General features: G+C 40.0%; 1 protein-coding gene across 1 annotated transcript in view; it reads right to left on the bottom strand.

Annotated features, from left to right (window-relative positions):
* LOC106867199 (aquaporin) overlaps nucleotides 1–12,212 on the bottom strand; it is a 44,224-nt gene extending 32,012 nt beyond the window's left edge. The window contains exon 1 of the mRNA XM_014912005.3: nucleotides 11,467–12,212. Coding sequence (XP_014767491.1) covers nucleotides 11,467–11,661 — 195 coding nt within the window. The 5' untranslated portion in view covers nucleotides 11,662–12,212. The remainder of the gene's footprint in view (nucleotides 1–11,466) is intronic.
* Between the last annotated feature and the right edge of the window lie 391 nt (nucleotides 12,213–12,603).

Genomic DNA, 12,603 nt, shown 5'->3' with positions numbered 1-12,603 from the left:
CTATTCTGATTATATGTCTGTGCACACGTTTGAATGTGGTGTGTGCCAGAGAGTTTGCAAATCCAATGGGGGTCTTAAAAGACATGTTAGGATCCACAATGAGCAGAACTTACTTGCAGGTATTGGTAGTGCAAATCAGAGGTGCAATCTGTGTGGGTGTTTTTTCAAAACACTGTCTGGTTTAAAAAGCCACATCAGACGCCATGAAAGGGCTAAGGTGTAGGTGCAGGAGGTGGTTAAACTCTGTTTAAGGAGTAGACAACCACCATGTATATATATGTGGAGGCGCAATGGCCCAGTGGTTAGGGCAGCGGACTCGCGGTCATAGGATCGCGGTTTCGATTCCCAGACCGGCCATGTGGGTGTTTATTGAGCGAAAACACCTAAAGCTCCACGAGGTTCCGGCAGGGGATGGTGGCGAACCCTGCTGTACTCTTCCACCACAACTTTCTCTCACTCTTTGTTCCTGTTTCTGTTGTGCCTGTAATTCAAAGGGTCAGCCTTGTCACACTGTGCCACGTTGAATATCCCCAAGAACTACGTTAAGGGTACACGTGTCTGTGGAGTGCTCAGCCACTTGCACGTTAATTTCACGAGCTGGCTGTTCCGTTGATCGGATCAACTGGAACCCTCGACGTCGTAAGCGACGGAGTGCCAACATACATATATATATATATATATATATATATATATATATATATATATATATATATATATATATATATGCATATAATTACCTGACACTTCTTATTAGAGGAGATGCTACTAATATTAAATCAAACTCTCTATCAAAAACACAATGATTTTTCAAAAGCTATGATAAGTTTAATCTACCTGTAATTTGGCTTGGTTCACTACAAGTCTTTTCCAAAACTGGTTTACGAACCAGTTTCTGTATCGCTTCAGAAAAGCAAAGTGGAAGGGGTAATATTTCCAAAATAATATTGCTCCTTTTAGACAATGCACCAATGAAGACAAATACTTATTCGATAATATAAGAAGGGAATATATCCCCAAGAACACAGATCCCTTGCTCTGTGCGGCGAATCAAAGTGTGGTAGTTAATTTCTTGCCAAGACAGCAGCTGAGAAGAACTTCGAAAAAAAAAAAGAGAGAAAACTCATAAAAACTATTGACAGGACGGATAAACCTGTAGAGATTTCGGGAAGAAGCTCAACATTATGGATGCTATAGATAACAGCCGAATCATAGGACGAAGTGACGGCCTCAGCTATGAATGTTGTTTAAGCATATGTCAGGACTGATTCTGTGACTTTACAGGGTTTCAATCATCAAAAGATATATATCAAGTTCAGCAAAAGGTTGTGCCATTGGTGAATAATGGATTTGAAGAAGTCGTTGAAGATGATGTGATTGAGTTGCTGGTATCGCAAAAAGAAACATTGATGATGTTAGAACAAGTGTGAGCTTCAAGGCAAGAAGTGAATTTAGTAAGTGCATCCTCTCCATTCCACTTGGCTTCAAAAAATTTTTTTTTAATGTTTGGAGGGTGGATGGCTGGAACAATAAAGCCGTTGAATTGTTCAATGCTTCAGGAAGTACAGCCTCCAAAATGATGCAGGCATTCCAAAACGAAGGCAAAAACCAGCTCTGGCAAGCACAATTCTAGATGTAAGGCAAAGCTCACAAAAAAGTACAACAGAGAAATAAAAATGCAGTGCATCTGGAAGCCATCGAAGTAAAGAAGCCAAAGTGAGAGCAGAACTAAACCACCATTTTGCCAACCTTGTGTCACCCAAAGCTATTCGTTGTGAGTTCCATAACGCTGGACACCATGGGAGGGATCCAATTGATAAATCTTCCTTGTCCTCTATCAACGGAAGGAATGGGATCTAGACATGGTCAATTTCTCAATGGAACAATGTCATCTCTGAGGAATCATTATTTACCCTTTTCCCTAATTCTGGAGACAGCCCAAACAATCCCTCAAGCCTCACTGGTTCCGACCATGGAGCATGGGGGTGGCACTATTATGATTTGGGTAGCCATATCCCAGAACCCTCACGGCACTTTTGTTGTTCCACGTGGCACAGTTAACATCAAGGATTATCTGAGTATTTGGTTGATCATATCCACCCTTTGGTGCTAGGTTGTTCTCTGATGGTAGCACAATCTTCTTGTTGACGTTATTCTACAGTAACGCAAATAAGAATTCCTCGAGAACAGCAACAGGAAGTCAACGGAAATTCCTCAATTACTTTCAGAAAACGTTGACATTTACAAAGGCATCATAAACGTATTTAATGACAAAAGAGATTTTGAAAGAATACTAGAAATGAAACCACAAATAAGTACATGTAGGTGTGTGTATATATACACGCACACATACATGCATACATACACACACACACACACACACACACACGTACATACATACATGCATACATATATATGTATATACATATACATACATACATAATACATATATATACATATATATATATATATATATATATATATATATATATATATATATATATCCACCTCCCACCTATGTACTGTATTTCTGAAACAACCCTCTTGTATTGTTCATTGTATTATACTATATATATATATATATATATATATATATATACATACACATATAATGTATAATGTGTCTATGTATGCGTATGCATAATAACATAGATATGTTAAGGCGTGGTGTGTTTATTTAGCATTATTAGTTACATCTAATGTTGTTAGAATGGCTGTATCTGAATGAGAAAGAGTGAGTGTAAAGTGTGCGTGTGTGTGAGTGTGTGTGTCTGTGCACGCGAATGTACATTAATCAACATGGCATATATTATTTATAAATGCACTTTCGAAGTCGAGGTAAAGAATCGAGTTTCAACTCTCAGTGGATAATTCTTCCAATTTTTGGCACAAGGCCAGTAATTTTTAAAAGGAAGCGCGCGCGCGTAGGGGGGGGGGATTAGTCGATTACAGCGACCCCGGGATTTGACTGCTACTTTATTTTCTCGTCCCCGAAAGGATAAACGGTATATTTGACCTCGGCGAGATTTTAGCTCAGACCCTAGAGAGCCAGAAGAAATGTGACTGAGCATTTTGTCCGATTCGCAAACGAATTTACCAACTGAATGCAAATTCATTTTACTTATTCATTAATTCTCTAGGTAAAGGCACGAACCCCACAGCATTCCATTTATTCTGGTCCCTAAATTATGTTTGTTGTTTGCCGGGTGAACCAGCTTTTATACGTATGAGAGCTGCGTGTATATGTTAGTGTGTGTGTGCGTGTGTGTGTGTGTGTGTTAGTGATAAACTCTTTTCCTCCTGACAGCCCAACATTGGCTGGAAGCACCAGAAACGGAACTAAAACAGGTTTTACATCAAACTCTCCGTCAACCAGACATATGTCCTCACAAGAACCAAACACAGCTAAGGCTTCTGCCACACGCCAAGTCTTGTTACAGCCCGTCCCCAGCGCTCGTCACTTTCTCCAGTATTTCTTTCTCCCACCTAGGTTCATCTTGGTTCATCTGGTCTTTTGGCAGGTTTTGAGTTGGTCCTGTTGGCTTTCTAGCAACGCCAGCGTAGACAATCTTCCTATGTAACTTGTAATGATGGTTCACACGTTACACGTAGCACTTACCGCGATCTGTTATAACTGCAAACGTAGGTGCAGTCCTGTGCATGTTTCATTTCCTACCAAGCAATTCGTGTACAGTAAAGGAATTTTAGGGAAACACAAACAGACAAAAGATCCTTCAAAAATGGCCGTTGTTGTTGTGACTGCTGCTGGTGCTGTTGGTGTTGCTGTCAATTTTGCGTGGAGTTTCCCGCGCATTTCAGACAACGAAACTCCGCCACTTCCGTCATTTCAGAGCTCGTGGTTAATTAAACATAGATAGAAATAAATCAAGAAATGATAGAGAAAGTTCAATATATTGGAGAGGTCAAAGGTGACGAGCTGGCACAATCGTCATCACACCGGACAAAATGCTTAGCGGCATTTCGTCCGACTTTACGCTCTGAGTTCAAATAACCCCGGAGTTAAATTCCTTTCATTCTTTCGGGGTCGATAAAATAATTACCAGTTACACTTTGGGGTCAATGGAGTCGACTTACTCATCTTCTCTGAAGTTGCCGGCCTTGTGCCAAAACTTGAAACCAATGTATTATGGCAGCCTGCATTAACCAGAGGAACGCTTTGTTATAATACAACTCCTCTTTGCCAGCTGAGTGGACTGAGGCAACGTGGAATAAAGTGTCTTGCTCAAGGACATAAGGTGTTGTTGAGAATCGAACTCACGATCACAAACCGAACACCCTAACAACTTAGCTACGCACCTTCATATACTGTATACTCATACACACACATACATACACACACACATACATACACACATACGTATATACATACATATATACACACACATACACACACATACATACACAAACACACATACACACATACATACACACATACATACACACATATACACACATATATACATACATATACACATACATACACACATACATATATATACACAAACATGCATACAAAACATATACTTACACACATACATACACACACATACATACACATACATACACACATACATACATACATACGAAACACACATACTTACATACACACACATACACACACATACACACACATGCACACATACATACATACATACATACATACATTCATACAGCAATCTTCAGGCTGAAGATCGCTTGGAGACACAAGGCATGCCATTAAAACATGCCTAGCCTACATCTCCAATGCACGAAATTATTAATAGTTCGTAACTGTATACTGTGTACAGTAAATGATATTTATCTATCATTAGACGAATTAATATTTTAGTTTTGTTAACCTTAACTGAAAAATAAGCTATATTACACACACACACAAACACGCGCGCGCGCATATATATAGACATAAATATATACCTGTAGTGTAACTTTAGAGCATGTACTTTATAATTGAAACTTAATTGCAGATGAGTAAATAAGGAATTGAGAAGTTACTCGCTCGCGTGCGCGCGCACACACATATGTATATACATATACATATACATATACATATACATATACATACACATATACACACACACACATATATATACACACACACACATGTCAGGTGGGGGAGAAGAGCCATGCAAGCAACGTGAAAATCACGGTGGTGCACCAGCATGACCGCAGCCACTTGGCTGAAACACATAAATAAATAAATAAATAACAGCCAAGTGGCTGCGGTCATGCTGGTGCACCACCGTGATTTTCACGTTCCTTGCATGGCTCTTCTCCCCCACCTGACATGGTCCAATCAAGAGTTTTGATGGCACATCTGGTGTATAAGAGAATTTGACATAGCTGCCCTAAACTGCGTCTCATTACGAGCCATTGGTTCGTCTGGTATCGTGGAGAGGAAAGCGTCAAGTTTTGTCTTGAAGACCTCCGCATCCATGTCTTACATGTCTCTCAAATGTTTTAGCAGGGCATTGAAGAGCTGAGGTCCTCCGAAACCGAGGCTGCTGCAGTATCTCGTTCTTATGTGAGATGCAGTGGACGGTACCTTTGGCACCATGCAGTAGCGACCCGTGCGGGCATTCCTGTAGTACTTGATACCAAAGTTTGGCACCAGTCCTTCCAGTATTTTCCAAATGTATATTATTACATATCTCTCCCGCATGCGCTCCAGGGAGTAGAGACCTAGTGCCTTCAGTCGCTCCCTGTAGTTCATCTGTTGGACTGTGGCGATCTTTTTTGTATAGTGCCGCTGAATTGCCTCGAGTTCTGCTATCCGCCTAACACTGTGTGGTGACCACACCTGAGAGCAATAGTCTAGGCGGCTCAGAACAAATGTCTTCCATAGAGTCAATATGACTTTTTGATCCCTTGTACGGAATGTCCTCAGTATCCACCCTGCCAGTTGTCTGCACTTTGCTGTCAACTTGACAATGTGCATGTGAAATGATGCATCACTACACATGTTGATGCCCAGATCTCTTACTGTTTTTGGTTCTGGGATTGCAGTACCTCCAGGCCCTGTGTATGCCAGTTGGGAGGTGCTTGTGGTCTTGTAGCGCAGTACTTGAAATTTTTTTGCATTGAACTGCATATTATTTTGCTCTGCCCACTCATATATTGCATTTAGGTCATTCTGCAGGCTTACAATATCATCAGGATTCTTTATTGCTTGAGATATCTTTGTGTCATCAGCATAGCTAGTGACAGTGGCTCTCCGAGTGACCGTGGGCATGTCCAGAAGGGCCACTATGAACAGTAGTGGCCCTAGAACAGTTCCTTGTGGAACACCGCTCAATATTTGTGTTTCCCTAGATAGTTCTCCATTGGCTGCAACTGTCTGACTTCTACCATTCAGGAAGTCATGCAGCCACTCTCCTAGTTTACCAGCTATGCCAAGGTTTCGCAGCTTGTGACATATCAAGCCATGATCAACTTTGTCAAAGGCTTTTGCAAAGTCGAGATATATCACATCAACATTTGAATGGTGTGTAATATATATATATATATATATATATATATATATATATATATATGATGAAGAGCTCCGCCCAAAACGTGAAATCCTCTTTCTTTTCTTTCCTTTCCTGAGCGTCCAATAACACAGTACTTGTTCCACGTCCTCGCATTGCTGTTTTTTCTTGCTTGTTCTTGTTTAGATTGACTATATATATATATATATATATATATATATATATATATATCATAAAGAAAATACATAGTATCATAAAGAAAAAATATATATATCATAAAGAGAATAGATAGTTTGAACACACCATAATTTATTTACATTTTGTCAATTATGTAAGCTTACGATCGTTTCCATATCAATCTTCAAATTACAATTAAAATTGCATTATGAAATAACGAAGGTAGATATTTCTTCAGGGCGAAAATTGACACATTTGTTTTTACATCATAATAGATTGAGCGTTCATCAACAGACTAAAATAGCACACAGAAGCAAAGACGCACATGTAAATATATATATATATATATATATATATATATATATATATATATATGTGTGTGTGTGTGTGTGTGTGTGTGTGTGTGTGTGTGTGTGTGTGTATCTATACGATGGGCTTCTTTCAGTTTCTGTCTACCATATCTACTTACAAGGCTTTGGTCGGTCCGAGGCTACAGTAGAAGACACTTGCCCAAGGTACCACGCAGTGGGACTGAACCTTGAACCATGTAGTTGGGAAGCAAAAGTGAGGAAGAGATTACCAAAAACCAGCTTGAACATTTCTTTGTGGAAATGCATCAGATTCCTGGCAACCCGCAAATGATTGGGCATGTTTAGCTTGCGTTTCTAGACAAACGACTGACGTTAGCGTTTGAAGTGAGCGTCTTGACTTTTATCTAATAACAATCGGGGTCATAGAATAATGTTCTTTACGGTCAACAGAGAAATGGTAACGACTTTGACATAAAGTGGCATGTCTTTGAAATGTTGCCCGTGACCTGTCGAGGAATAAATCGCGAAGGAGGAGGTCTCAAAGAACAAATAAACACAAAAACGAAAACAAAAGCAAAACAAAACAACAACTACATAATTGAAGATTTAACCTTTACTTATACAAGTGTATGTCTGAAAAACTACTTTTATTGTTGTCGTTTTTGTTGTTGTTGTTGTTGTTGTTGTTGTTGTGGTTATTATTGTTGTTGTTGCTGACGTCAGCCCTGATCAAAGACATTCCAGTCGTAATAATCCCATCGGGTGGACCGTTTCAATATTTAAGGTAGCACAAAGGCAGCGAGCTGACAGAAACGTTAGCACGCCGGGGCCGGGCGAAACGCTCAGCGGTATTCCGTCTGTCTTTATGCTCTGAATTCAAATTCCGCCGAGGTCGACTTTACCTTTCATCCTTTCGAGGTCGATTAAATAAGTACCAGTTACACACTGGGATCGGTGTGATTGATTTACCTCTTCTCCCCCTCCTCCGAAAACACTAGCGTTGTGCCAAAAGTTTGAAACGAATGTGTGTGTGTGTGTGTATGCAATGGCTAAATGAGGGTCAGGTATAGCTAAAGATGCAGTGTGTGTGTGATTGTGAATATCTAACAGTGACTGTGTCCTTACACATCAGACAGAGGAAGTAAATACGATTTTGTGACATTTACGTTTTATTTTTATTACGTTTTTCCAAGGACATCAGTGGAGGAATTGATTCGTTATGTCGCCCCATTTAGGCAGAGCGGAACAGCTAAGTTCGATGTATAGATTAAATGTCCCAAATATCTTGGTGCCTAATAAGATGCAGTCACATCTGATAAGGTGCTGTGGGGTTTAGAAGGTCATCTCGCAACTACAGTTTCGAGTTTAATATAATAATATCCTGTAGTACCGCGTGTCGTAGATGTGTCAGGGTGGTGGTGGTGGTGGTGGTGGTGGGTGGCGTAATGTATATGTTGTGACAGAGAGAGTGAAGGATAGAAACATTGTTACGGCTCCAACATAGCCAAGTAGTCTTTTATTTGGGGGATTTCTGTATCATTGTGTCTGTGGTCCTTAGGTAATCCCTGGATGGTCACTGAGTAGTCCTTGGGTGATCCCTGGGTGGTCCCTGTGTGGTTGTGGTCTGTGTACAGCTTGTTATGATGTGAGTCACATTCACGTCTCAGCATAGTAGGCAATTTGATATTACTCTCGTCTCCAAAGCGGTGAGCTGTGAACGTCTTTACGTTCTCAGTTCAAATAACCACCGAGGTCGACATTGCCTTTCACCCTTTCAGGGTGAATAAAGTAAGTACCAGTTAAATACTGAGGTCGATATAATCGACAAGCCGCCTCCATACGAAATTAGTGGCTTTGGGCCAAAATTTGAAACCAGTCTTACTCTTGTCCCTTTGTAAAAGGAAAATGAAAACACCTTGAAACTCATAGAGTCTATGGAGGGATCTTCAGAACCAGAATCGCCGGAACGCCAGACAAAGTGTATGCTTTATTGACAACCGTTTACTTTCCGAGTTCAAATTCTGCCGGGGGCTGCCTTCGTTGGCGATGATGATCTTCAGATCATCACTGGAGATTTAGTCTTCATGTCGCCATCAAATTATTCTAAGAGAATTGATCCTTCGTAGACTTTGGATCTATGGCTCCCTTCCAGATCACACTCTGGCACCGTGCGCTGACGATCTCCTCATTGAACTATCAACTCTCGTTTGCCCCTCGGCTTTGTTTTGTCCTCCCACAATCACTCCCACAATACAACAACGACCTACTCGCTCTCGCCTCTAACAAAGTCAACTCCTACACAAAATGCTAATGTCACTCTTCGTTTCTCCTCTGTCTTCTACACCCTAGCGCCACCTGCATGCAAATTAGACACTTCAATCCAAACTTCCACTGACCCTCCATCCATTCTTATTTCTTTCGACACCGAAAAGACCAGCGCATAATTTTGACATCGCAGTTTTCACATGGTCTTTACATGGTTTTCACAAACTGGTAAAATAACAAATATTCTCAGGTAGAAAAGGTGACCTGGAATGATACCAGTGGGAATTGAACTGCAAACACACACACACACACACACACACACACACACACACACACACACACACACACACACACACACACGATATTGCATTTGAGTTGAACATATAAAAGTGGTTGGTCCCCTTCCCAGGTGCAATTCTCAACATCGTTTTTATCATAACTTATTGTAATTCAAACTGTCCAAAAAACGCATAGAATATAATTCATTTTGGCAATCCTTCGGTATTGGTAGACGATGTCATTCACCCACACAACCTTCCCACATGACATAGATAAAGAGGCTAGGATGAAAGAGAGGTCGAATGACTTCGTCTCCTCACATCGACACACTGTAGACCAGTACCGAAGGAATGCCATTCATTTTCTTTTTCTTTTTTTTTTCTCTTTTCACTTAGAGCAAGTCTTCTTTATTGCAGAACTTAATGTCATTCATTACTGAACTCATGGAGAGAGAGAGAGAGAGAGAGAGAGAGAGAAAGAGAGAGAGAGAGAGAGAGAGAGAGAGAAAAAGAGAGAGAGAGAGTGATCACAGAGACCAAACAACACCACCAAGAAACCCATGTATGAAGAATGCAACATCATCATCATCATCAACAACAAAGTTCATTTTAGATTTTAAATAAAATAGAAAATAATTTTCAGATCAGTTTGTTACCTGAGTAAACGATATATGTTCGATATAATACAATATTGTTGTAATATATGTAATATATAATATTTCTATTATATAAATATTTTGGGAAAAGGTTTTAATATAATTTATATCATGCAAGGCGGCGCGCTGGCAGAATCGTTAGCGCGCCGGGCAAAATGCTTAGCTACATTTCATCCGTCGTTACGTTCTGAGTTCAAATTCCATCGAGGTCGACTTTGCCTTTCATTGTTTCGGGGTCAATAAAATAAGCGCCAATTGCGCACTGGGGTCGATATAATCGACTTACACCCTCCTCCGACCTTGCTGGCTCTGTGCTAGAATTTGAAATCAATATTACTTATATTATATTTTGAGTTTCACCAAGATTTCAGAGGGTCACCATTATTAGAAATAACGAAAGGTGGAGAGCAGGCCGAATCGCTAGCACGCTGGTCGAAATGCTTAGCGGCATTTCATCCGTCGCTACGTTTCTGAGTTCAAATTCCGTCGAGGTCGACTTTGCCTTTCATCCTTTCGAGGTCGATAAATTAAGTACCAGTGAAATACTGAGGTCCATGTAATCGAATAGACCCCCTCTACTCAAATTTCAGGCATTGTGCTTATAAGAGAAAGGAGCATTAGAAATAATGTAAAAGCGCCATATTGGTAAATAAAGAGCAATGAATAGGTTAAATGGAAGGGCTCCAGACTGACCAGACACGACTTGGCTCAAAGAATTCAATTTAACAATTTTGAGATTATATCACCCTTCCTTCCCCGTTACCGCGAAGAAAAAAGAAAAACAAGAAAGACAACAACAACAACAATAACAGCAAATATTGACCAGTCAATAATTCATCAATCAATCTATATTTATTTTTGACATGGTTTTGTTATCTACTCATTGAATTACCAGCAAAATCAATAGTTTGATATTTGCATAATCAAACACCTTTATCGCTGTTGACCCCCGCCTTCCAGCTGACTCCCAATCACATCAAGGAATGGATTTAAACTCCTCTCTCCTTTTGCGGAACCTATTTTCAGCCAGGTGTACTGGATAATAATTGAGAATTAAGGATTTTGGTCTTTCGATAGCTCAACACCGCGAAGAAAGAGGGTTTTGATCCAGACTTCCTAACATTGATGTCATATTCAAACAACCAGCAACGATTCGAGATACGAAAGCAAAATATTTAGTGTGTAAACTGTGTTTGTTCATGCGAGAAAATAGTTAAATTAGATGGCAGACAATCGAAGTTAATAAACTATTTTATTTAACAGAATATTAAATATTTACAAGTAGGAGACTTACCTGTACGACATTTGTCGGCTGACTAGATACGGATGCACAACCGGCGAAAACAAACAGGAATGTAGCTAAAAATTCGGCAAATGTTGCTCTCCATAGGTCCCAGCTGAGAATTTCTTCCCGAATGGAACCATAAGTCTTCGCAGATTTCCGCACATTATCAAGTTTATTCGCTATATGGATATAGAGAGCTTCCATGCTTGTTCTCGTATATATATCAATATATTTGTTTGTTAACTGGTTTATTTATGCAATAAATATTAGGTTCGCGATACAGAAACAGAATGAGAGACAGACAGGAATTTTCTCTCACTTTGGAAAAGTTTTCAGTAATTTTTTTTTTTTTTGTAAGTAAAATGTAAATTAGAAATTAATACGCGTTAATATGTAGATTTTCTCAGTATTTTCATTTTGCGTCCGTTTTTTGAAAGAAAGAAAATGAAGTTATTTAATATATTATTTTCTTTTTCAGAAACTTATTCGTAAATGCAATGAAAGATTTTCCTTATTTTCAAGCAACTTTCACTGAGTGTGTACATGTGTGTGTATGTGTGTGTATGTGTGTGTGTGTGAGAGTGTGCGTATATCAAGCAGTGAGCTAGTGAAGTTAGTTACCAAGTGGAACGCTGTTTAGTGGTCCGTGGAGAGCGAACCGGCACAACTATCTTCCTTCAGCCACACTTCGACAACTGCAATAAAACTTTGCACAGGACAATCCAGCTTTCGCAATAGTGTTTTGCGTGTCACGTGACGTGAAGTAAGGGCGGGTCACATGACATGCCACGACACCCACCTCACACTTCCCAGTTGTCGGCCAACCAGAATGTGGAGCGGCATTTAGAGCTTGCGTCGATTTCGTTCAACACTTTACATCAACAGCAATTTAAATTTCTGCGCGCGCGCGCGCGGGTGTGGGTGTGTGTGTCTGTGTGTGTGTGTGTATTTACGCACAGTGGCAGACTGGTAAATAAAACCGAACGGTGCGACACGGTAGCAGTTAAGTTACTACTATCTTACTCGTAACTATCAGAAAACAGCTCAGCTTGTAAGAATTGTCAGGCAACGCGTGTGGGTATATGTGTACCAGCTAAAGCACGCCTAGTTTATTTATGATATCCGTGTATGTAGAGATGAATGGTG

The sequence above is a fragment of the Octopus bimaculoides genome, chromosome 3, assembly GCF_046866305.1.
Source record: "Octopus bimaculoides isolate indiv1 chromosome 3, ASM4686630v1, whole genome shotgun sequence".
Taxonomy (NCBI): domain Eukaryota; kingdom Metazoa; phylum Mollusca; class Cephalopoda; order Octopoda; family Octopodidae; genus Octopus; species Octopus bimaculoides.
This window is presented reverse-complemented; position numbering and strand designations above follow the sequence as displayed.